The sequence below is a fragment of the Ursus maritimus genome, unplaced genomic scaffold (genome assembly GCF_017311325.1).
Source record: "Ursus maritimus isolate PB19 unplaced genomic scaffold, ASM1731132v1 scaffold_46, whole genome shotgun sequence".
NCBI lineage: Eukaryota > Metazoa > Chordata > Mammalia > Carnivora > Ursidae > Ursus > Ursus maritimus.
In genome coordinates this window covers 38,059-65,293 of record NW_024426619.1, presented here as the reverse complement: position 1 = coordinate 65,293, position 27,235 = coordinate 38,059, and the positions used below count along the sequence as shown (strand labels likewise).

Sequence of the window (27,235 nt, the reverse complement as noted above, 5' to 3'; positions counted from 1 at the left end):
TTTACCCAAATATATGGATGTAGTGAAAGAAAGGACACCAGTACCCCAATGTTCATATCAGCAGTGTCCACTACAGCCAAACTGTGGAAGAAGCAGATGTCCTTCAACAGATGAATGATAAAGAAGATGTGGTTCGTATATACAATGGAATATTATTCAGCCATCAGAAAGGATGAATACCTACCATTTACTTGACATGGATGGAATTGGAGGGTATTATGTTAAATGAAATAGAGAAGGTAATTATCAGATGTTTCACTCATGAATGTTATAGAAATAGTGCAGAGGACAATAGAGGAAGGGAGGAATACTAAATGGGAAGAAAATAAAGAGGAGACAAACCATATGAGACTCTTGCTCTGGAAACAAACTGAGGGTTGCAGAAAGGGAGGTGTGGGGGATGGGATAACTGGGTGCGGGCATTAAGGAGGGATGTGATGTGATGAGCACTGTGTTTTATATGCAACCAATGAATCATTAAGACACTACATCAAAAACTAATGATGTACTATATGTTTATTGAATTTAAAAATAAGCACTCGGAAACAAGGTATGTATTCAGAAAACAGTTCTGATACCTACTGGTCCTTTCAACACTAGGCATCCTTTATTTATTTTTAAGATTTTGTTTATTTATTTGAGAGAGTGAGTGAGCATGAGCCAGAGGAGAGGCAGAGAAGCAGATTCCCGCTGAGCAGGGAGCCTACGTGGGCCGTGATCCCAGGACTCTGGGATAATGACCTGAGCTGAAGGCAGGCGCAACCCACTGAACCACCCAGGCACCCGCAAAGCATCCTTTAAAAAAGAATACACAAAAATATTTTCTAGAATGACATCTGCATTTTCATAATGAATTTATCCTGCCTGCTGAAAGTGATGTTTTTACTTGTTTGATTTAAAAAGAATCTACTTTATTCTAGCAGAATGGGGCAAAAATTGATGAGACTTTGTCAGTTCTCTGAAACTAGATTGATGCCATGTTTGCAATTCATTAAAGGTCCAAAAACTCAAAAATCTCCCTAACTCATGAGGCTCTGAAATATTACATGGGGAATGTAAGCACAATAAATGTTAAGGATTTACCACCCCGGCACAGCTAGTATATCATATAAAGTTTGGCCCAAGTTCCTCTGAATCACAAACCAGTACTGTCTTCAGTTATCTCTAACCAATGACAATTTACCTTGCTACAAAGTTAAAATAGGCAAGTGTGTGCCAAACACATTAAAAATACACATGTGATCTATTTCCAATATTTTTTCTAAGAAAAAAAAAACAGAGTCCCAGAAAATTTGCATTAAATTTTAAGTTCCTAGCCAAAGCAATCTTAAAAAGAAAAACAAGCTAGAGCATCCTAATTCCAGATTTCAAGATATAGTACAAGGTATTAGTAATCAAAATATGGTACTGCCACAAAAATAGGCACTTAGATCAATGGAACAGAATAGAGAGCCCAGAAAAAACTCATGATTATATGTCAATTCATCTATGAGGCAAGAATATACAATAGGAAAAGACAGTCTCCTCAATAATGATGCTGAGAAAATTGGACAGCTACGTGGAAAGAATGAATGAAACACTTTCTTATACCATACATAAAACTAAACTCAAAATGGATTAAAAACCTAGATGTGAGACCTAAAACCATAAGACTGAGAAGAAAATATAGGCAGTAGTTTCTTTGACATCAGCTTTAGACGTTTTCTGGATAGGTCTCCTTAGGCAAGATGAAACAAAAGCAAAGGAAACTATTGGGATTACATCAAAATAAAAGCTTATGCACAGAAAATCAACCACAAATCAAACAGGCAAACTACTGAATGGGAAAAGATATTTGCAAATGATATACCTGATAAGAGTGTTAATGTCCAAAATATATAAAGAACTTACATAATTCAACACACACAAAAAAAACAAACCCACACAATCTGATTTAAAAATGGGCAGAAGACTGAATAGACATTTTTCCAAAGAAATACACATAGATGACCAACAGACATATGAAAAGATGCTCAACATCACTAATCATCAGGAAAATGCAAATCAAAACCACAATAAGATGTTACCTTACACCTGTTAGAATGACTAGCATCAAAAAATAAGAAATAAGCATTAGTGAGGATGTGGGAAAAAAAGAACACTTGTGCACTGTTGGTAAGATGTAAATTGGTACCATTGTGGAAAACACTGTAGAGGTCCCTCAAAATGAAGGATAGAATTATCATATGATCCAGTAATTCTACTACCAAAGAAAACAAAAATACTAATTCAAAAGATATATGCATGCCTATGTTAATTGCGGCATTTTTATAATAACCAAGATATGGAAGGAACCCAGTGTCCATCCATGATGAATGGATAAAGAAGACGTGGATGTATGTGTGTATACATATACATATATGTGTGTACATGTATACATGAAAGCATGTAGAAAACATGAATTTTGAAGTCTGGATAAACACAGAGAATAAAGTAAAAAGCCATACAATCTATTTCAAAGCCCATTTGTTATATAAATGAGCCAGTGATGGCTTCTGATATTGGCCCCTAGATTGTTTACTTCTTCAGTAGTTGAATCTGGTATATCAAAGTCTCCACAGGTGCCAAAATTTTTACATATCTAATTATTCTATATATAGCCCAAATAAATAGATTTTTAGCCACCTAGAGCCTGCCTACTTGCATATCCCAGGAAACTGTGCCCAGTATCTTCTAACCATGGATAAGATAAATTCTGCCAAGGATATATTGTATGGTGACTAACATAACATAATGAAAAATTATTATTAAAAAAGATAAATTCTGCCAGCCATAGGTAGATAAACACCCCAAGTTATTGCTGCCCTTTGGAACTTTCTGAGATAGAGTCCTCCCCTTTCCAGGCTAACAGCACCTAGTCAAGTAAGCTTACTCTCTGATCCCCATATTTCTCCGGGGTTAGTTAGCCCTTAGTCCTCCTCCTTTGAGTACTGGTCTATAAGCCTATAGCCTCTGACAGATCTCATGAGAGGTGAGGATTTCCACAAGCAAATGTTCAAAGCAGTGTCCCCAAATAAAAGTTGTGTGTGCTACTGCCACCTCATGGTCCTATCTTTTTCCTCAAAATCCCCAGAAGCCCCCTACACAATTCTTACAGAACTGCCTTTGGCCAAACTAAAGAGCAATTCAAATTTTGGCTCAGAGAGCAAGAGAATCTACACACATTTTTCAGGAAGAAAATAAAATTTCATCATTAATGAGATTTGGACTATTTGTAGTCCCTGACATAACTCTGGGATCTTACTTTACCTGGCTAGTCTAGAATTCCTTACACCTTTGTCTATTGTCAGCTTATGACCTTTAGAAAATACTATTCATATTTATCAGTGTTTAATGAAAACCTCAAGTTCTCACTAACTAGTATTTCCCATTACACTTTTTTTTATGTCATTGAGGTTACCTGAGTAAGTTGTGATCTTTTCCTTGACATACCTTAAATGCATATCATGGAGTTTGCATCGGATTGAAAAAGAATTGCTTCTGATGCTTGCTTTAAATCCTTCTACCACTTTCCCAGCCTACATCTGATGCAAAACCCATGATGGAAGTAGTCTTTCAGTAGTACAAGAATAGACAGGTTTCTGTTAAAGCTATTTCCATATTGAATTATAATATAATCTCCCTATAACTTTTAACTGTTATTTTTAATTCTGTACTTTGAGACAAATGACAAATCGAATTGTTCTGTTAAATGATCACCTTCCCTTTTTTCTGATAGAGTCTTCTGTCTTCCAGTTTAAATATGCAAGTTCCTTCCACTGCTTACCCATTTTTCATACTTTCAAGCCTTTCTAAATTGCTTTCCCCAAAATCACTGTCATTTGGTCCCATTTGCTTCTTAAATTGCTGGGATCCATGAATGCTAGAAGGACTCTTTATCTGATGTCTGTGAGGTCAAACAGTATTAGAGCATTACCTCCATTATACAGTCTAAAGTCACAATATTAGTTGTAGTAATTATAATGTGGATATAAATGTTTAATTTACTTTACCCAGGCTGAAGTAAAATGAAAAGGACAAATTCACAAAACAAGTAGACCAACACTTTATAGTCAGGTAATAATGGAACAGTTAGTACTGATCTAAATCCTCAGATTACTTGTACAGCATGCTTGGGGGGATATAGTGTATTCAATTGTGAGAAAGAAAAAACAGATGGAACAGCGTTAGAAGGGTTTTGTAAAATTCTCTACTATAACTGCAGACTCTATATCCTTTGGCTTGGAATGCTTTTTCGTTACAATTTCATTCCTAACATCAATGTTGTCTCTTTTGTGGGAAAACACAGCTGCATAGCATAAATAGCAGATGCTTCTGGTTATTTTAACATGCTACGATCGCTCCAAGACCAACTTATTCTTCAGCTTAGAGCCAGGCTTCACCATCTTTCCCTTTTCCCTAGAGGTAGGACTTCAATTTAGGCCTCAGTTAGAAGAAATACATTCTTGATCTTAGCCAAAACTTTCTCATTGTTATTCCTAGATGAGGCCACTGGGAAAAGTCAGGTAATCAAGAAGGTCAGAAGCCAACCTTGAGCACGTTTATTAAAAAAGATCTACAAAGAACTTCTCAAACTCAATACACAAAAACCAATAAACAAATCATAAAAATGGGCAGAAGAAGATATGAATAGACACTTTTCCAATGAAGACATACAAATGTCAACAGACACATGAAAGAAATATTCAAAATCATTAGCCATGAGGGAAATTCAAATCAAAACACACTGAAATGCCACCCATTGCCAGTTAGAATGGCAAAAATCGACAAGGCAGGAAACAACAAATGTTGGAGAGGATGATGAAAGGGACCTCCTACATTGTTGGTGGGAATGAAAGTTGGTACAGTCACTCTGGAAAACAGTGTGGAGGTCCCTTAAAAGTTAAAATTAAGTTACCCTATGATCCAGCTGTATTTGCATTAGTGGATTATTTACCCCAAAGATACAGCGTAATGAAGAGGAAGGGCCATATGCACCCCAATGTTCATAGCAGCATTGTCCACATACTAAATCGCTGGAAGGAGCCGAGAGTGCCCTTCCAACGGATGACATGGATTAAGAAGTTGTGGTCCACATATACAATGGAATATTACTCAGCTATCAAAGAATGATTTCTCACATTTGCTGCAACATGGACTATTGCATGGAGAGATAATGCTAAGTGAAATAAGTCAAGCAGAGAAAGACAATTATCGTATGGTTTCTCTCATCTATGGAACATTAAGAAATAAACATCCGATAGAAGAAAGGGATAAAGAAAGGGGTAATCAGAAGGGGGAAATGAAGCATGAGAGACTGAACTCTGAGAAACAAACTGAGGGCTCTGGAGGGGAAGGGTGGGGAATGGGATAGACTGGTGATGGGTAGTAAGGAGGCACGTGTGCATGGTGCACTGGGTGTTATACACAACTAATGAATCATCAAACTTTACATCAAAAACCAGGGATGTACTGTATGGTGACTAACATAATAAAAAATATTATTATAATTTTAAAAAAGTATACAAGGGACTGGAGCTCAGCAGTAAGGCCTGAGTGCACACACAGAGTGCTCTGGTCACCACATCTCCGAGATGGACTCTCAAGAACAGAAAGATCATGATTCAGAATGTGTTTTGCTACATACCCTCCTTTAGAGGCAGGGCTGTAATCAGTTGTTCCCAAATCAGGAGAGACCACGGCACCCTTTATGACTTCATGTAATCTGAAAAGGTCAATATAGTCATTGTATGGGCTTCAAATAATTGCTATCTTGATAATACTACCTTCCAACACTCATCCCCTGTCAGAAACCTGAAAAGCATTATATTGGAACACCACTGGGTTTGGCATTCCCCTGCTGAAATGAAGAACAAGGAGAAGGAAGCTGACTCCAGGAGAAAGAAACCGACATAATGTCTGCCCTCCTATTGATTCATAAGCCTCCAACAACACAGATAGGTACAGCTCAGATTGTTTTGGTAATGTCCTTTTCACTTTCCTCTAACCCTTTGTTGTATTTTCCATATGAAAATGTAATTTAAAATAGCTTCCTCCCTAATGGAAGTGGTTACACTCTCAACTATATAGAGAGTCTCCAACATCAGAACTGTTCTAAATAAATGTTGTTATATGTGGTTTATTTATAAATATATTAATAAATATATCTAGTAAAAATAACAGTATTTGACTTAAACTGAGATGTCAGCTGCACCACAAACCACATGGGCCAAGAATAAACTGTGGAATGACAACTCCATTCTAAACCGTATTACTTATTCAGTCACATGCGCAGATTTCCTGACCTGACTATGGGGCAGAAGAAAACGCAGGCAGTAAGAGGGACACTTTCTATAAAGGACACTGACTAGCTTTACATAGAGAAAAATGTCAGTTATGGACTGAAACACATTTTCTTCAAGAGGGAATAACCTAAAACAGTTCACTTACCTATTTAAAAATGAGAACAATTACAAAAGCCATTTAATAAAAATAAAGATATGGACAATGAGAAACAGAAAAAGACAGCAAGAAGCAGTGTGCGCATCCAGCACACACAGGCTTAGAGCAGATTATAGCCTAGCAGCAGTGAGAAAGCTCATGGCGCAAAAGCAGCGTGGATGAAAGAGACATAACGAAAGATGAAATGAGTCAAATGGGGTTGTCTTGGTAGCAGGCTCCTGTTTCCTTGGACTGATGGTGTATCCCGTAACAAGCAAAATCTCTGTTGCCCTGCTTTTGTTTTTAGCAAAGTGGAGTTTCCAGTCTTTGCATTTTTTAAAAAACTTTTTCCTCTGGCTACAAGCAAGTATTTTCCTAATTGGTTAGTATTGGGCCATGTTCATTAATTGAGACAGTAAATATTTAATAAGCACCTATAAAATACCAGAGAGTGTCCTGGATTCTAGGAATACATTGGTAAGCAAAATAATGTCTTCCTCTTACATTCATACTGTTGAGACAGAAAATACACACTAAGTAGATAATACAATGCCAGGTAGCTATAGGCACTTTGAGAAAACTCAAGTGGGACTGGAAACAGAATAGCAAAGATATGGGCTAAAGTAGGGGAAGGCCTCTCTGTGGTTTGATTTTTACCAGAAATCTGAATATGAAGTAACAGATTAAAGCACGTGAATGGCCAGGTGGACAGAGAGGGATGTTCCAGGCGGATATGGGCCACCCCCTGGCATAGTCAAGGATCAGCACAGCTGGAGTGGGCCAGCAGGGGGAAGAGTGGTAGGAAATGAGGACATGGAGGAAGGCCTCACTGGCTTCCTAGCTATGTGTAAGAACTGGGCGTTTAAGTGTATTTAAGATTGATAGCAAGTAGTTGATATGGTCAAATTTTCTAAAAACGCTGTCATCTAGCTACTATGTGGGTAACAGTCTCTAGGCATATAAAAATGGGGAAACAGGCAATTTAAGAGGGTTTTGTAGTAGTCAAAATGAGAATTTCATGGTAGCATGCACCAGGGTGAAAGCTGATAGGAATGCTAAAAACTGTTCAGATTCTAGATATTTTGAACATGAACATGTTTTGAACAGAGCCCTTGTTGATGTAGAGTATACAGAGGAATTGGAAAGGATGTGACCAAAGTATATAGCCTGAGCAGCTGGTGAATGGTGGTGCCATTTGTGATATGGCGGTGAAGGAAAAAGAATCAGCCAGTTTGAGGGAGAAGAATCAAAGAGTTTAATCATAGGCATGTTCCATTGGGATATCAAATGGAGATATTGAAAGAAATTGGGTAGATAAATCCAGGTTGCAGAAGAGACTTCATAGCTAGGGAGAGAAAAATCTGGCTTCATATTACATAGATGGTTGGTTTTTAATCAAGGGAGGGCAAACTGGCCAGGTCACTTACAGAGGATCATTGCAGAAGGAAAAATATCAAGGATTAGGTCCGGTGGGGGAGGGGAGTGGAAAACATGTACAGGTCAAATTAGCCAGGAGAAACTCTGACACAAGAAGCCTGAGATAATACATAGAAAAATGAGAATGACTAGTCTATGCACAGATCTCCAACTAATACAATTCAAATCTCCAGAATGCTTTCAGTGATATAACACCATAGTTATTTTTACTTTACATGGCAAAATATATATAGAATACCATTTCATGAAATTTGCTTTCCCTGCATATGATAAATTTCAAATGAGGACTGAAGCCTGTGTACTCTAGTTAGAATTGAAATCTCAGTTAAAAGAGAACAGTAGTCTTTAGTCTAAACCTCATTCATTCAGGGGCACCTGGGTGGCTCCAGTTGGTTAAGCATCTGCCTTCAGCTCAAGTCATGATCCCAGGGTCCTGGGATCGAGCCCTGTGTTGGGTTCCCTGGTCAGTGGGAGTCTGTGCTTCCTCTCTCTCTGTGATCTCTCTCACTTTCACTGTTTCTCAAATAAATAAATCTTTAAAAAAGTAAAAAAATAAGCCTTATTCATTCATACCAATTTCACTTAAATGTTTATTCAAGGTGACAGAACAAGCAGCTTACTCCTCTTCAGCAACAAATTTTTAACTGCAAAGGGAACCAAGTTAAAAATAAAGATGCTTTGAAGAATTGTGCCTATGTCACTAAACCTGAGAAAGTAATATTTTAAAATTGTGTGATTTCAGGAGATCTTTAAAAATAAGAGGGAGCACACAAATGTCCAAAGTGGCCTTGCTGTAAACAACGGTTGATTTAAAGTTGACGTTCCTGAACTTGGTTGAAAGCCTCTGAATGACAAGAAAAATCTATCTTAATTTTATGTAGTGCTGAGGACACACACACACAAAAGGCAGGGGGCTTAATGGCCCTTGATGGGCATGGCAATCATGATGGTAGCGCTGTAACAAACACGCACACCCCAAGTTCCTTATTTCCTCCCAATATCATGGGGCAAATAGTGCTAGAAATATCTTTAAGTAATCTAAAACAAGTGCTGCCAATTGAAATGTAAAGAAGATTGGAGAACATCTTAAGATGTAGTCATTTGTAACATGGTGATATCTTATTACTGCAATTTGAAGAGGAAAAAAAAAATGAAAACCCAGTTGAAAACCACCCCTGACCCTGAGTGAATTCATTCTTCTTGGATTCCCTTGTTCCTGGAAGATTCAGATCCTCCTCTTCTCATTCTTCTTTGCAGTCTATGTCTGACACTAACTGGAAACCTGTGCATTATCTCTGCAGTGTGGTGGGACAACCATCTCCACGCCCCATGTACATCCTGCTGGCCAATTTTTCCTTCCTGGAGATGTGGTATGTCACTTCTACTGTCCCCAGTATGCTCCAACTTGCTCTGTGAGACCAGCACCATCTCTTCTATGGCTACTTCCTCCAGTTCTACTTCTTCTCCATGGGCACCACTGAGACCTTCTTCTTGTCTGCCATGGCCTTTGAAAACAGGGTACCTTGCTATCTGCGGGTCCCTGCACTACTTACTGCCATGACTGTTCAGCGCTGCATCAGAATAGGAGCTGGGTGTTGGGTGTGTGGTTTCTCTTGTTTCTTCTCCCAGTTTACCTGATCTTTCCAACTTCCTTTTTGTGGTCCCAATACAATTGATCATTTTTATGTGACCCAGGGCCTGAAGCTGTCCTGTGTGCCAGCTCCTGCTACTGAGATCATCTGTGCCATCTTTAACTCAGTCCTCATTTTCTCCACCTTCCTCTTCATTACCAGCTCCTATACTCTGGTGATCAGAGCTGTGCTGAAAGGTCCCCTCAGCAGAAGGCCAACAGAAGGCCTTCTCCATGTGTGGCTCCCATCTTGCTGTAGTGTCCCTGTTCTATGGTTCTATCATGGTGATGTACGTGAGCCCAACGGCAGGCAATCCAGCAGGGATCCAAAAATTGTGACTTTATTTTGTCTTAGTGACTCCATTTTCAATCCGTCATCTATAGCCTCCGGAATAAAGAGATGAAAGGCCCTGAGAAAACTGTTTAGGATTATGAGATTTGGTCAAAGACAACCTCTCAAGAGCTAGAATCCATATATGTGTAGGACACATAGTGATATAAAATTATAGGAAGTTAATGGTCTTAAGTAAATTTGAGAGGCAAATATGTCTCCCATATTCCCTGGAATATTTTTAGAAATGCATCTCAATGAAGCAAATAGCAAATAAGATCTTACAGAACTTTGCGTCAATCTATAATTTATACTAGGCTTTGTGTATTAATATTCTTGTTGTGTGTCTTGCATGCAAACAGGAAAATGTGAAACATTATCAGGACTCTTTGGAGAAAACCAAATATGTAGATGTCACCTGGTCAGCTTCTATCTTTTACAGATATAGGTAAATTTGTCTCTGATACCCAGTTTCTCAGGGATCATATGCCTTAAATACCCACCATTTCCCTACATATATACCGTATAAACATGTTCATGTGTGCTTCCTTTCTCCCACCCCTGAATCTACCCCCCTATCTTGTTTTGATCTTATCAGTCTGAATGTGAGACTCACCCCTTCAACATTTTATTCAAAAACAAAAGTAATTCCAGTTTTGTGTGGGTTTATTAACCTGACTACAGGTTGGGGTTAGGTAAAGTCATAAGGCGGCCACTGTGCTAAATTTATGCAGTCTATCTTTCATATTGCCTGTTCTGCCTCTTTCTCTTCTTTCCTCATGCTCTTCCCACCACCCACCAGAAAAACCAGAACATCTTTTCCTTTCTTATTCGAATAACCTGTTTTCTATGTGTGAGGCCCTTTGCAGTTTTGGATTGTTCCTCAAACTGGGCTCGTCAAAAATTTCTTCTCAACAAATCTAATTCTTAAATAGGATTTTGTGAAAGTGGATTTTTTTTCTAACTGCTTGCTCTTTGGGTTGTTTTAGGTTCGTATAACTTACTATATTCCTTATCTTAGTACCATTCAATACAAAAGAATAAATGTACTGAAACAGAGATGAGACCTGGAAATATGATTACCTGGAAAAAACTTGTGAAATAATAATAATTGATTGTTTAAGTTCTTTATGATTTTTAAAGGAATTTTCTATCTGTGTAGAATGAAAACTAACCATGTCGAGAGAGGATAGTGTGTATAAGTCTGAGGGATAGAAATAAGATAGTATAAAAAAGAAATAAAATAGCATGGTTGCTCTTCAACAAATGGTGCTGGGAAAACTGGACAGCTACATGCAAAGAACAAACTGGACCACTTTCTTATACACAAAAATAAACTCAAGATGGATTAAAGGCTTAAATGTGAGACCACAATCATAAAACTCCTAGAAGAAAACATAGATAGTAATTTGTTTGACATCATCCCTAGCAACATTTTTTTTCTAGATAGGGCTCCACAGGCAAAGGGAAATGAAAGCAAAAATAAACTAGTGATTCTATACCAAAATAAAAAAAAAACTTATGCACAGCAAAGGAAACCATCAGCAAAGCTAAAAGGCATCCTAGTGAATGGGAGAAAATATTTGTGAATGGTATATCCAATAAGGGTTAGTATCCAAAATATATAAAGAACTTATAGACTCAGCACACACACACACACACACACACACACACACACACACACACACATCAATCTGATTTAAAAATGAGCAGAGGACCTGAATAGATATTTTCAAAGAAGACATCAGATAGCCAAAAGACACATGAAAGATGCTCAACATCACTCATCATCAGGGAAACGCAGATCAAAACTACAAGGAGTTATATCACCCCTACATCTGGCAGAATGGCTAGCATCAAACAGAAGAAATAACAAGTGTTGGCAAAGATGAAGGGGAAAAAGAACCCTTGTACACTGTTGAGTAGAATGTGGTGGTATAGCTGCTATGGAAAACTATATGAAAGTTCCTCAAAAATTAAAAATAGAAATACCAAAGATCCAATAATTCCACTTGACAAACAAAAAAGCAGTAAGGGGACACAAAATGGGTAAAAGGCAGAGTGAGAGATACAGATTTCTAATTATAAAGTGAATAAGTCACAGGGATACAACTTACAGCATAGGAGATATAGCCAATAGAAATGCAATAACACTGTATGGTAACTGATGGTAGCTACACTGTGAGTGAGCAGAAGTTGAATCACTATGTTGTACACCTGAAACTAATGTAACATTGTGTATCAACTATACTTCAATAAAATAATTTTTAATTTTATGAAGACATGCAAAAAATTGCTATAAAATGATTACAAATAAGAATGGGAAAAGTGGGAAATACGACAAAGTATTATTTTATATGACCCATTAAAGGACTAGTAGTGTCATTAATAGTATTTTTAATTTTTTTCTATATTATTTCATATTTGCCAATTTGTCTTAGATTTTCTAAAATAGTCATTTAATTATATAATTTCCTAGCACAGTGTATATGTCTAGTAACAAGTCAAAGAGCAAATGTCCTACAGTGCTATACAACTTAAAATGATAAGAAAAATACCTTTATATAAGTGCAAAACCTATTAAAGGTATTATTTCTGGGGATGAGCACACTAAAAGAGATATTTTAGGAGAGATTTAGGCAGGTGAGTCTCAGGCCTTCAAGGTTGTCCCCCTAAAATGATTTCCCTCCCAGGGTTCTAATTATAGCTCTGTGTGTGGGAAAATGACCTGATCTATGTATTTTGACAAACTTAATTTCTTCAATAGTTGTGTCTTTTGGGGCACCTGGGTGGCTCAGTCAGTTAAACAGCTGCCTTATGCTCAGTCATGATCTCAGGGTCCTGGGATTGAGCCCTATATTGGGCTCCTGCTCAGTGGAGAGCCTGCTTCTCCCTCTCCTCAGCCCTCCTGCCCCACCTCCCCCAGCCCTGCTCATACTCTCTCTCACTCACTGGCTCTCACTCTATTTCAAATAACTAAATAAAATCTTAAAAAAATAAAAAAAACTAATAATTAAAAATAATTAAATTGTCTTTAGTTTTCCCATATCCTTCAGGCTTCCCTATCAATATATCCAGGAATTTTTTCTGAATTTCCTCTTGAATTTCATCCCCAACAAAATGTGCCTTAGATTGTCTTTAAGATCTTAGGCCCCAAAGAATGGTATTATCAATATTGAAACCACAGCCCACCCTGGAAACCAAATTCTGTTCACATTACTCTTTTTTCTCTCTTTTATGAATGGGTGAATAATTTTGGTTATCTTCTTTTATTGTAATATTTTTATTATATTATGTTAGTCACCATACAGTATATCCCTGGTTTTTTGATGTAAGTTCGATGATTCAGTAGTTGCGTATAACACTCAGTGCACCATGCAATACGTGCCCTCCTTGCTACCCATCACCAGCCTAATCCCATTCCCCCTCCCCTCCCCCTCTGAAGCCCTCAGTTTGTTTCTCAGAATCAATAGTCTCTCATGCTTCATTCCCCCTTCTGATTACCCCCTTTCTTTATCCCTTTCTTCTACCGGTCTTCCCCTAGTTCTTATGTTCATAGATGAGAGAAATCATATGATAACTGTCTTTCTCTGCTTGACTTATTTCACTTAGAATTATCTCTAATGCAAGTTGGTACAGCCACTCTGGAAAACAGTGTGGAGGTCCCTTAAAAAGTTAAAATTGAGTTACCATATGATCCAACATGGTGCACTACCGGGTATTTACCCCGAAGATACAGATGTAGTGAAGAGAAGGGCCATATGCACCCCCAATGTTCATAGCAGCATTGTCCACAATAGCTAAATCATGGAAGGCAAAGTGCCCTTCAAGCAGATGACTGGATTAAGAAGCTGTGGTCCATACATACAATGGAATATTACTCAGCTATCAAAAAGAACAATTTCTCAACATTTGCTGCAACATGGGCGGCACTGGAGGAGATAATGTTCGTATTCTTATAGAAACTCCTGAAACCATAGCTTTACTACTGACAAAATGTACACTATTTTCCCATCCCAAACACATTCAAAGGTGCTAAAACCTAATTGTCAGTGTCTATTATTCAGATACCATATGATATCTGAATGATGTATTTTCTCTTTCCACCATTTTCTTCTTCTCCATTGAAATATTCCTGCACTCATTTTAATATAGTCATCTCCCAAACATTTACTGAGTGTCTCCTATGTGCTAAATAGTGAGCCCTGGTTTGGAGAAATAATGAAGTGCAAACTACTCACAACCCTTAGAGATTTAAAGTTGCTAAGAGAATAGATTCTAAGAGTTGTCATCTAAGGAGAAATTTTCTATTTTCTTTAAAATTGCATCTATGTGAGAGGATGGAGGTTAGCTAAACTTATAGTGGTAATTATTTCACAACAGATGTAAATCAAACCATCATGCTGCACACCTTAAACATAAGTGACCTATGTCAATTATTTCTCAGCAAATCGGGAGGAAAAACAGAGTGAGAAGACTCCAGGCAAATAAAGAGGAACCAGAGGGGACAAAGGACCCAGAGAGAGCTCTGGGGATTTAGGATATCAAGACAGCCTTGGAAGCAACTTGGACCTGCAAAGTGCTCTGACTTTACTGCTTCATTGGTAAAGGGATCCCCAACTAGAAAAGAAGGAGGAGGTAAAGAAATTGACTTCAGGAAAGCTGCCAAAGTTGGAATGAGGTCAACAAACACATAGAAGCTTCACAAAATATCCTTGCAATTGGCTACAAATTTCCATGTATGATTTGCCCCAACCCATCTCTCTGTATTATAACAATGGCAAACAATGAAGAGAGAGGAGCTCAGTGGGAAAAAGGAAAACAAATGTATTTGACAAGCCTTCTATACAGAAAACTATAAAACTTGTTGAAAGAAATTCAAGAAGATATAAATTAATAGGAAGATATGCCAAGTCCATGGATTATAAGAATAATTATTCTGTAGATGACAATCAATGTCCCCATTAGAAGCAATCCCAATCAGAATTCCAGCAACCAATTTCTGTGCAAATTGACAAGAGGATTCTAAAGTTATGTGGAAAGGCATTGGGCAAAGACTATCAAGAAGAGTTTGAAGAGAAATAAATTGGGAGGACTTATCTCACTTGATATCAAAACTTATTATAAAGCTACAATAATTAAGAGAATGTGCTACTGGTACAATAGGTACAAGGAGACAGACAAAATTCATTTAGTCAGAAACCAACCAGCCATGTACATGGACACTTAATTTATGATAAAAATAGGACTATACAGCAGGTGTAGAATATAGGTTTGATTAAAAAAGTCTAAGTCAAATGGATTTTCATGTGGAAAAATGAAATTTTACCTCTATGTCACACCATACACAGAAATTATGACCAGGATAATTGCAGCTTTTAAATTTGAAAGTAAGGCATCAACACTTTTTTTAAAATGATTTTATTATAATTATTTATAGCTAGTCACCAGACGTACATCCCGCTTGATCCGATATAAGGTTCGATGATTCATTAGTTAGCTATACACCCAGTGCACCATGCAATACGTGCTCCTTACTAGCCCATCACCAGCTCATCCATTCCCACCCCCTCCCCTAAGGCCCCTCAGTTTGTTGCTTCATAGTCCATAGTCTCCATGGTTTCACTCCCCCTTCTTGATTACCCCTTTACCCCTTTCTTCCCCCTACGACCATCCTGTGATCTTCTTATGTTCCATAGATGAGAGAAATCATATGATATTGTTCTTTCTCTGCTTGACTATTTCACTTAGCATTAGCTCCTCCAGTGCCGCCCATGTTGCAGCAAATGTTGAGAATACCTTCTTTGAAGCTGAGTAATATTCCATTGTGCTATATGACCACAACTTCTCTAGATCAGTCATCTGTTGAAGGATGCATCTCGGCTCCTTCCACAGATTTAGTCTATTGTGACAATGTCTGTTATGAACATTGGGGTGCATGGTCCTCTTTCTACTACGTCTGTATCTTTGGGGTAAACACCAGTAGTGCAATGGCTGGATCATAGGGTAGCTCTATTTTTAACTTTTAAGGGACCTCCACCTGTTTTCCAGAGTGACTGTACCAACTTGCATCCCACCAACATGTAGGAGGATCCTTTCTCACACCCTCTCCAACAATTGTTGTTTCTTGCCTTGTTATTTTGCATTCTAACTGGCGTAAGGTGGTATCTCAGTGTGGTTTTTGATTTCGACATCACATCCTCTAAAACCTGGTGACTGTGTCAATAGTACAACGGCGAAGTGGAGGGTACGTAGTTTTGATTGAATTTCTGATGGCTAATGATTTTGAACATTTTTCATGTGTCTCAGATTAAGCCATTTGTATGTCATCATTGGAAAAGTGTCTGTTCATACTTCTGCATTTTTGTATTTGTTTATTTGTTTCTCGTGTATTAAGTTTGAGAAGTTCTTTTAGATCTTGATACCAGTCTTTTGTATAGTGTCATTTCAAATATATTCTCCCATTCGGTGGGCTCCTCTTGTTTTTTTGACTGTTTCCTTGGCTGTGCAGAAGATTTTATCTTGATGAAGTCCTCCAAGTTTCATTTTATCTTTTGTTTTCTTGCTTCTTGGAGATGTGTCATGAAAAAAAGGTTGCTGTGATTCGTGAAGTTTGCTGCCTATGTTCTCCTCTAGAATTTTGATGGATTCCTGTCTCACATGGAGGTCTTTCATCCATTTAGGAGTTTACTTTTTGTGTATGGTGTGAGAGAGTGGTCAATTCATTCTTTGCATGTAGCTGCCAATTTTCCCAGCACCATTTATTGAAGAGACTGTCTTTTCCACGGATGTTTTTCCTGCTTTATCAAAGATTAGTTGCCCAAACGAGTGGTCCATTTCTGGGTTCTCTATTCTGTTCCATTGGTCTGTGTCTGTTTTGTGCCAGTACCATGCTGTCTTTGTGATCACAGCTTTGTAGTACAGCTCGAAATCCGGCATGTGATGCCCCAGTTTTTTTTTCCTTTCAACAGTTCCTTGGCGATTCATGGCTTTTTCTGGTTCCATACAAATTTAAGGACTATTTGTCCAGTTCTTTGAAAAACGCTTGGTATTTTATGGTGATGGCATTGAAAGTGTAGATTGCTCTGGGTAGCATGGACATTTTAATGATGTTAATTCTTCCATCCATGAACAGGAATATTTTTTCATTTTTGTCTTCCTTCAATGTCTTTCAAGAGTGATTTATAGTTTCTAGAATATAGCCTTTATGTCTCTGGTTAAGTTAATCCAAGGTACAATGTTTTTTGGGTGTATTGTAAATGGATGGATTCCCTAATTTCTCTTCTTCAGTCTCATTGTTCTGTATAGAAATGCAACTGATTTCTGAGCATTGATTTTGTACCTGCCACATTACTGAATTGCTCTATAACTTCTAGTAGTTTGGGAGTGGATTCTTTTGGGTTTTCCATATAGGAATATCATGTCATCTGCGAAAGAGAGACATTTTGACTTCTTCTTGCCAGTTTGGATACTTTACCCCTTTTTGTTGTCTGATGCTTTGCAAGGACTTCTATCTATGTTGAATAATAGTGAGAGTGGGCATCCTTGTGTGTTCCTGATCTTAAGGGAAAGGCTCAGCTTTTCCCAGAGAATGACATTTTCTTGGGCTTTTCATAGATGCTTATGAGATTGAGGAATGTACCCTTATTCCTACACTCTGAAGGGTTTTAACAGGAAAGGATGCTTATTTTGTCAAATGCTTTTCTGCATCCATTGAGAGGATCATATGGATTTGGTCTTTTCTTGTTGATAATTATCACCTGATGATTTGGAATGTTGAACCCACTTGCATCCAGGGATGATCCCACTTGTCGCTGATGGATAATCCTTTTAATGTCTGTTGGATCCTATTAGCGGATCTTGTTGAGGATTTTGGTGTCCATATTCGGTGAGAATCTGGTCTGTAATTCTCCTTTTTGATGGGGTCTTTGCTGGTTTGGGGATCAGAGTAATATTGGCCTCATAGAATGAGTTTGGTAGCTTTCCTTCTGTTTCTATTTTTGAAAAGCTTTAGGAGAATAGGTATTATTTTTTCTTTGAATGTTTGTAGAATTCCCCAGGAAACCATCGGACCCTGGATGTTTTGTTTTTGAAGGAGTTTTAATCACTGTCAACTCTTCAACAATTAATTGGCTTTAAAAATCAATTTCTTCCTGTTTCAGTCTTGGTAGTTTATGAGTTTCCAAGAAGGCCTCCATCTCTTCCAGATTTTAATTTATTGGCATATAGCTGTGATAAAAGTTTCTAATAATCCTTCCATTTCTTGGACTTGGTTGTGACCTCTCCTTTTCATTCATAATTTTATTATTTGGGTCCTTTCTCTTTTCTTTTGAATAAGTCTCTGCAGTGGTTGCAATTTTATTATTCTTAAAAGACACACTAGTCCTGTTGATCTGCTCTATCTGTACTCTGGTTTCTAATTCATTGATCTTGCTTAATCTTGTCAACTGCTTCCTCGTGTGTGGATTTTGGCCTGTTCCTCTGTTGCTGTTCCAGCTTCTTGAGGTGAGAATATAAAAACCATTTTAGATTTTCTATTCTTTTGAGTGAACTTGGATGGCTATGTATTTCCCCCTTAGGACTGCCTTTGCAGTGCCCCATAGGTTTTGGACTGTTTTTTTTCATTCTCATTGGTCTCATAAATTGTTTAATTTGATTTTTATTTCTGGTTTGAATCATTCCTAGCAGGATGTTCTTAGTCTCCAAGTGTTTGGGTTTATTTCTTCCAAATTTTTCCTTGTGATTGAGTTCCAATTTCAGGCGTTGTGGTCTGAGAATAGCAGGGATAATTTCAATCTTTTGGTTGTCGGTTGAGACCTTTTTTGTCAGAACATGGTCTATTCTTGAGAATGTTCCATGGGCATTAGAATAGAAAAGTATTCTTTGGTTCTGGGGTGTAGTGTTCTATATATATCTTGAGGTCCAACTCATCGTAGTATGGCATTCAAAGCCTTTGATTCTTTGCTTAGTTTTTTTTTGCAAGATTTCTGTCTATTGTCTGATAGAGTGGAGGTGTTGAGGTCCCCCTACTATTAATGTATTTATTATCTATATGTCTCTTTATTCTGGTTAGAGGTTGGCTTGTGTATCTTCGCTCCCTGTTGGGGGCATAATATTCTCAATTTCATTCCACTTGTTGGATACATCCTTAAGAATAATAAGTGCCTTCTGTATCTCTAACTATAGTCTAGTTTAAAATCCAATCTGTCTGATATGAGATTGCTACCCCAGCTTTCTTTTGAGGTCCATTGCACTGAAAGGGGTATCCATCCCTTTACTTCAGTCTGATTGTATCTTTGGGTTCAAAATAAGTCTCTTGTAGCCAAATGGATAGGTCATTTCTTTTTTCACCTCTCTGCAACCCTGTGGCTTTATGAGACATTAAGGCCATTTCATTGAGATGATTATTGAGAGATATGATTTTAATGATGCCATGTTGCCATGAAAGTCTTGTTTTATGGATTGTGACTTCTGTTCTGTATCACTCTTGAGGCCTTTTTACTTTTATGAACCCCTAATATCTCCTGTAGGGCTGGTTTTTCGTGCTTATAGAATTGGTCAATGACTGGAGATTCTGAAAGGTCTTTATTTCTCCATCAATTCTGAATGACAGCCTTGCTGGATAAAGTTATGGCGTAGCATGTTTTCTCTGAAGAGCTTTAAAATGCCCCCCCAACCCTTTCTCTCATTCCAGTCTGTGTAGACAGAGTCTGAGTAAATTCTGATACCTTGCCTTGATCGTGAGAAATTTCTTTGCCCTAACGCTTTCAATACTGTATCCTTGGATCTAACATTTGCGAATATGCAGTATGGCTGTGTGGCATAGGTTTGTCATGGTTGAGCTTGGGAGGGTCCTCTCTGCCTCTTGGACATGAAAGCGTGTTTCCTTTGCTGAATTGGAAAGTTTTCATCTACAATTTGTTCAAATATCTCTTCTAGACCTCTGTTTTCTCCACCCCCTCGGGGGATGCCGATGATTCTGACATTGGATCGTTTCATTGGTCGTGTCTCCCGTAACCTACATTCTTGAGATTGGTTTGTTAAGTCCAGCTTCTATTTTCCGTTTTTTCTTCTACTAACCCATCCTCCAATTCGCCTAATATGTTCCACTCTGCCTCATTTACCCTCGCTGTCAAGTCTAGTTTTGACTGCATTTGGCTCATAGAATTTTTAATTTCTGCCAGATTTACTCTCATTTTCACCCTTAGAGATTTCCATGTTCTCATTAACATTTTCTTTAATACTTTTTCAAGTCTACACATCATCTTGACCATTGTTACTCTGAATTCCATTTCTGATAATTTGGTTACATCCATATCCATTAGTTCTGTGGCAGAGGCCACAGACTCAAAGTATCTTTTCTTTGCTGGGGGGACTTCTCCTTCTCGTCATTCAGAGGGAGAGGTTGTTAGGGTTGTCAGAGCCCACATTATTGACCAGGACCCAGGCCATGCACCCTTGTTTATAGGGATCTCTTAGGGATGTGACTTCTTCTTTAAAGATTTTATTTATTTATGTGGCAGAGAGATAACCACGAGAGAGATGGAACTGAAGCAGGTATTGGGAGAGAGAAGCAGGCTCCCAGCGGAGGAGCCTGATGAGGACTTCTCTCCGAGGAACACCGGGATCACGCCCTGAGCCGAAGACAGAGGCTCAAAGACTATGCCACCCAGGCGCCCCAGGTGTGGGCTTCTTGATTTTTCAGCCTGCCTTCTGGGGGAGGGCCTGCCGCCGGGATACTCAGGCAACCCTGTTTGGAGTAGAGTCTCTGTGTCCCCCTGCAAGGGTGGAGGAGTGAGCATGCTGTGAGCCGGTATTTCCAGGCTTTTGTTCTCTGGAGGCTTTCCCTGTGGCTTACTGTGCCTCTTCTGAGAGTCAGAGCAGCAGCGACCAAAATCTCAGCCTCTGTCTCCAGAACAGAGGATTGCGGACGTTCTCCACTGATGTTCTGGCCACTTTAACTCTGTTTCTGTTGGTGCTGCTCAACCCTGCAGAGTCCAGGGATGTGGCACACCCACGTCCAGCCCCCACTTCCAGAGACTCAGGTCTCTGTCCTTTGTATTTCCTAACACCACCTGCCTTCAACCGCCAGCCGCGCCCCCAGGCGCTCGAGACTCTGGTCTCAGTCTGCTTCCAGTGTGCACACCGGGATTCTGGGTTCCATGAGAAGTCCGGTGGCACGCGCTCTCTGTTCAAGGTCCCAGTCTGTTTTCTCGAGGTGCCGGTCTGCGGAGTCCACCCGCTCCCAATACAGGTGGCTACCGCTTCCAAGCGCCCGAATGCGGCGGCTCCTCCACTGCACTGACCCTTCCGTTTATCTTCCGATATCTGTGCCTCGGTTTCAAGCTCCCCGCTTCATCTACTATAATACCCAGCGCTGGAGATGTTCATTTGTAGAGAGATCCAGCTGTATCTTCCTGCGTCTCAGGCTGTTTCCGTGGATGTTCAGACTGGTCTGGTACCTATCCCGCTTCGACTCAGGGGACCGGCTGAAAAAGGGGGTCCTCTACTCCTCCCGCCATCTTAACTCTGATCTTCAAAATCTTCTAAAAATAGAATATTTTCGCACTTTGAAATAAAAAGAATTAGCCATAAGAAACTTGATTGATAAATTAGACACATTAAAATTAAGAACTTCTGTTCATTAATAAGCCAAAGAAAGACAAATACCATATAATTTCACTCATATGTGGAATATAAGAAACAAAACAAGCAAAGGGTGAGGGGAAGAAAAGAATACAAACCAAAACACAAACTCTTAACTGTAGAAAAACAGATGGTTATCAGAGGGGAGATAAATGGGGATAGTGAAATAGGTGATGGAGATTAAAGGAGTGTACATCTCTTGATGAGCGCTGGTAAGCCATGGAATTGCTGAATCACTATATTGTACACCTGAAACAGATGTAACTATATGTTAACTATGCTGAAATTCAAATTTAGAAGAAAAAACTTATCATTAAAAAGCAATTATGAGACTGAAAAAAATAAGCTTATTAAACAGGAGAGAATATTTGGAATATATATAACTGATTGAAGGCTTGTTTTTCAATATATATAAAATACACATTATAATATATATATATATATATATATTTATTTTAAGAGAGAGAGACAGAAGCATACACTGGGGGGCAGGGCAGAGAAGAGGAAGACAAACTCTCTTGCAGACTCTCCACTAAGCATAAAAACCCGATGCAGGGCCCTACCACATCTTGCAACCTGAGATCATGACCTGAGCCAAAATCAAGTCCAACACCTAACTGACTGAGCCACTCCAGGTTCCCCCAGAATATATTTTAAAACCTTTAAAATTCCCAATAATTTAAAAATGGGCAAGACTCTTGAAAAAGTCATTATTTAAAAGAATATAACACAGGATGTGTTTCTGAATGTTTTTCTTCAAAAACTGTATAACCAAGGACAAATACAAACAAAACAAAAACCATGAAGCATGAGAGACTATGGACTGTGAGAAACAAACTGAGGGCTTCAGAGGGGAGGGTGGGGGAATGGGATAGACTGGTGATGGGTAGTAAGGAGGCACAGTAGCTGCATGGTGCACTGGGTAGTTATATGCAAATATGCGAACATGAACTTGACATCAAAACGGGATGTACTGTATGGTGACTAATAACATAATATAATAAAATAAATAAAAAAACCAAAAACACAGTATAATGGATTATCGTAGACTACTCATGAGACAATACATTTGAATAACCATTTGAATCTTTCCTTTGACATTATCTGTTATAGTTGAATTTATGCATTCCTGGAATCCAGCAATCTCATACATACACAACATAAATTCTTGAAAGCATTCACCAAGAGATATGTAGGGTATTATTCATTGCAGCATTACTCGTAGTTCCCCAAACTAGAAACAACCCAAATGTCCCAAAAACAGTGGAATTGGAGATGTGGTACATTCATACAAAGGAATATTCTTAGTAATAAAAAAATAAATGTACTACATTTATATGAAAGATCACCAATAAACCTCAGAAATTTAATTATGAATAAGAGTTTCCAGACACAAAACAGATGCTGTATGATTTATTTATGTACATTTCAAAATCAGGGAAATTGAAAACTTGGTGATTGATTATTAATTGAAATTTTGAAAACTATCTCCTCTTTTGAACAAATACTGTCAAATCATCAGAAGAAACGTCCAAATCCCCATTACAGGCAAATTGATGTTACTTAAAGTAGAGACAGAGGTAACTCTGGAGAAAAGTACTACCAGGGAAGGTGACAATGGCGGCTACAGAGTCAAGGTAATGATATTTACTCAGGTGGTGGTGAAGTGGAAGTATGTTCTTTAGTAATTCAGTGAGCTGTATAATTACAATATGCATATTTTAGGGACCATGTTTTAAAATTAAAAAAAACCTCAAACCAGATAACTTTATTCTCTGCTTAAATTCCCTCACTGATCCTTTCTAAACAGTGAAAATTAATGTCTACAATAGCTGTAAGTCCCCTCGGCTTCCGTCTTCACCCTGTTATCTCTCTACCGCCTTGTCCTGTGCTTTTCCCACTGCCACGCTGGCCTCTTTGCTCTTTCTCCAACATATTACCCTTTGCTTCTGCCTTTGCTTGGTTCCTATGACTGACTATTCTTTTTGCCTGAAATGCAATACCCCCAGATAACCATACAGTTTGTTCTCTCACTTCAAGACATTGTTTAAATGTTATCTTCTCTGAAATTGCCTTACCACCCTAGTTAAAATCATGAAATCCTGCCATTCTAACATTCTCTTCTCATTCCCCTCATATTTTTATTCATATTTTCTAATAATACAATTATCTTATTTATATTTATTTATTTTTTCTCCCTCAAAAAGAATATATGTATACGAAGACAGGAGTTGTAAGGTTGTTTCATACAATATCCTGGACGGTGATAATATTGGCTGGTACATGGTAAGTATTCAATAAATATTTATTGGAATAACAGCATGCCAATTAAATTTCTTGAGATGCCCAATTCTTCCCAGTCTTACTGAGATATATAATTGACCTTATAACATTGTGTAAATCTATATATAACATTATAACATGATGATTTAATACATTTGTATATTGTGAAATGATTACCACAATAAGGTTAACACTTCCATCACCTTATATAATTACTTCTTTTTTTTTTTTTGGTGGTGGTGGTGAGAACATTTAAATCTACTTTCTTAGTGCCTTTCAAGTATATAATACATAGTTGTTAACTATAATCACTATACCGTACATTAGAACTTATTCATCTTATAGCTGAAATTTGTACCCTTTGACAAACATCTCTTCATTTCCCTTCACTCCCAGTCCCTGACAATCACCATTCTAACCTTTGTTTCTATGAGTTTAAGCTGCCAATTCTTTCTGCTGTACATAAAATGAGCCAAAGAAATCTCTAACAAACTACCTCAAGTACAGATATTTGATGATCAAGAATGGTTTCTTCTTCAAAGAGTAGATAAGGGAATCCAGCGATAGAGCTTCCTATTGTAGCTATTATGACCATCCTTATTACGACTTAATTAGTCCCTCCCAAACCTTCAGCAATACATGGATACCTGCCAGAAGGAAGAAAGATAGAATCAACTTCTATATCTTCATTATTTCTTGTGGAATACTAAGACTTGGTGTTTGATTATAAGTAAGTAAAAATTCAAAAAATTATCTGCTCTTTTGAACAAATACTATCAAATCATCAGAGGATAAGTCCCAAATCCTGAATGTTCATGATGCAGAGAAATAGACATAGCTAACCCCTTCATCTGGGCTTTCATTTTAATCATAAACTTGCACTCTGAAGCTAGAGATGAAATACCTTGTAAGGTTAGCCCTTTGAAATCCCTGAGAGATTACATACTGGATCATCCAATTTCTCGGGAGTCCTTCATGTACCTGTTGCTCTATGGAGTAATATTTTATGTCTGGATTCTAAACCTCTTCTCAGCATTCCTCCAAAGAGTAAGTGGAAACTGTATAACATGTGGGCCACATGTGCTCCGAATTTTGCAAAAATAATTTTACACAGGAAGTGTCTTATCTTTGAAAAATGAAAATATTTCATTAGAATGAAATGCTGACAAATAAATAAAGCTAAAAATATCAATTTCCTTGTTTCTCTGAGTTCTGGAGAATATTTCTCACTCAGTTTGTATATCACTCTAAAAGATAAATAAAGAATCTATACAAAAGCTTAGGATTTGAAGTGAAGATGTATATTAACTGACAAATCACTGGAGAAGGATTTATTTTGATGATTTTGTTGCTTGGTGAGTAAATACAGCAAATCTCTCTTTCCAGAGATATCTTCTTTCCCAAGCCCAAATGTTACTTTTTCAGTTTCGTTATATTAATGAGCACTGGTTTAATGTGGGTTCTTTTTGAAGTAACAAGATTTCAGCATATTGTGTTTTTATTGTTTTTGTTGTACATACAGGATGTACCTAAACTCTGGCATTGGACAATTATTATCCCTAGAAATATTTTAAAACAGAGGGGTACATATCAATAATGATTGGAAACAAATCCTTTGTCAATGACCATTCTGTAAATAAAATAATTTAACTGATATGGCTCACACTAGGGTCCTGAGTAAATAGGACCACAGGAATGTCTAAAGGACAGGACAATCCATTGGAATATAGAAAAGTATAACATAGGAGATATAGTCAATAATGTTGTAAAAACATGTTTGGTAACATGAAAACTACGCTTATCGTGGCGAGCATTTGCAATACGCGCAAAATTGTCAAATCACTATGTTGTATATATATATATATATATATATATATATATATATATACACACACACACACACACACACACACACACACACACAAACAATTCCTTTGCCTTTTGGGGATTTAGTGTCTTCTAAAACACAGACCAAAAATCAATCAGGAACAGGCAAATCACTCTGCTTTGACAACCCTGAGAGATTATAATATCCATCCCTTCTTTTTTTGTTGTTTTGGATCATCTTGGCTTTGGTTGCATATCTGTGGTAGCTTCTGACCACTTTGGATGTTATCTAGGGTACATTTTGCTTGGGTCGTGGTTGATAATAAAACTCTGTTCATTCTCTCAACCATTCCTCAACAGAATGACTAGGAGGAGGAACTCTCAACAAAGAAAAGAACCTAAATGATGTCCTCTGCCACAGAACAAATGGATATGGGTATAAGCAAGATGTCAGAGATAGAATTCAGGATTGCAATCATCAAGTCAATAGCTAGGCTTGAAAAAAGCTTTAGTGACAATATAGAATGTCAAAGGGCAGAAATGAGATCAGGCCAGAATAGAAAACGTTATGAATGAGATATGGTCTAAACTAGATATTCTAAGAGCCAGTAAATGTGAGTAAATGAGACAGAAGAGAGTACCAGTGATCTAGAAGATAAGCTGATAGAAAGGAGGGAAGTTGAGGAAAACAGAGATAAGCAGCTAGTAGCCCATGAAAATAGACTTAGAGAGATTAATGATGCCATGAAATGTTCCAACATTCAGAATTATTGGGATCCCCAAGGGGGTGGAGAGAAAGAGATGACTAGAAGGTATATTTGAGCAAATCATAGCTGAGAACTTTCCTAATATGGGGAAGGAAACAAGTGTTCAAATCCAAGAGGCAGACAGAACCCCTCCCATAATCAATAAAGATAGATCAACGCCCTGACCTATAATAGTGAAGCTTACAAATCTTACAGCCAAAGAATCTATCCTGAGAATAGCTAGGGAGTGGAGGTTCCTTACATATGGAGGGAGGAACATGAGGACAACATCAGACCTATCCACAGACCTGGCAAGACAGAAAAGGCTGGCAAGACATATTCATGGTATTAAATGAGAAAAACATGCAGCCAAGAATACTGTATCCAGCAAGGCTATAATTCAGGACAGGCAGATAAAGAGCTTCCAGGAGTGACAGAAAATGAAGGAATATGTGACCACCAAACCAGCCCTGCAAGAAATATTAAGGGGAATTCTGTAAGCGAAGAGAAACCCTGAAAGTAATATAGACCAGAAATTAACAGAGACAATCTACAGAAACAGGGACTTTACAGGCAATACGATGGCACCTAATTCATATCTTTCAATAGTTACTCTCACCATGAACAGGCTGAATGCTCCCCATCAAGAGACATGGAGTTTCATTGTGGTTGAGTTCCAATTTCAGAGCGTTGTGGTCTGAGAATATGCAGGGGATAATTTCAATCTTTTGGTATCGGTTGAGACCTGTTACCCAACCCAGAACGCCATCTATTCTTGAGAATGTTCCATGGGCATTAGATTAGATATTCTTTGGTTCTGGGTGTAGTGTTCTATATATATCTATGAGGTCCAACTCATCTAGTATGGCATTCAAA

At 38.0% G+C, this 27,235-nt stretch overlaps 1 protein-coding gene and 1 pseudogene across 1 annotated transcript in view; both read left to right on the top strand.

Moving 5' to 3' along the window:
* Positions 1-9,156: 9,156 nt before the first annotated feature.
* LOC121100634 lies at positions 9,157-9,910 on the top strand (annotated as a pseudogene).
* Positions 9,911-23,120: 13,210 nt separating this feature from the next.
* The window catches only part of LOC103680922 (olfactory receptor 11H6-like), an 18,410-nt gene continuing 14,295 nt past the window's right edge, over positions 23,121-27,235 (top strand). Inside the window, exon 1 of the mRNA XM_040621911.1 lies at positions 23,121-23,140. Coding sequence (XP_040477845.1) covers positions 23,121-23,140 — 20 coding nt within the window. The remainder of the gene's footprint in view (positions 23,141-27,235) is intronic.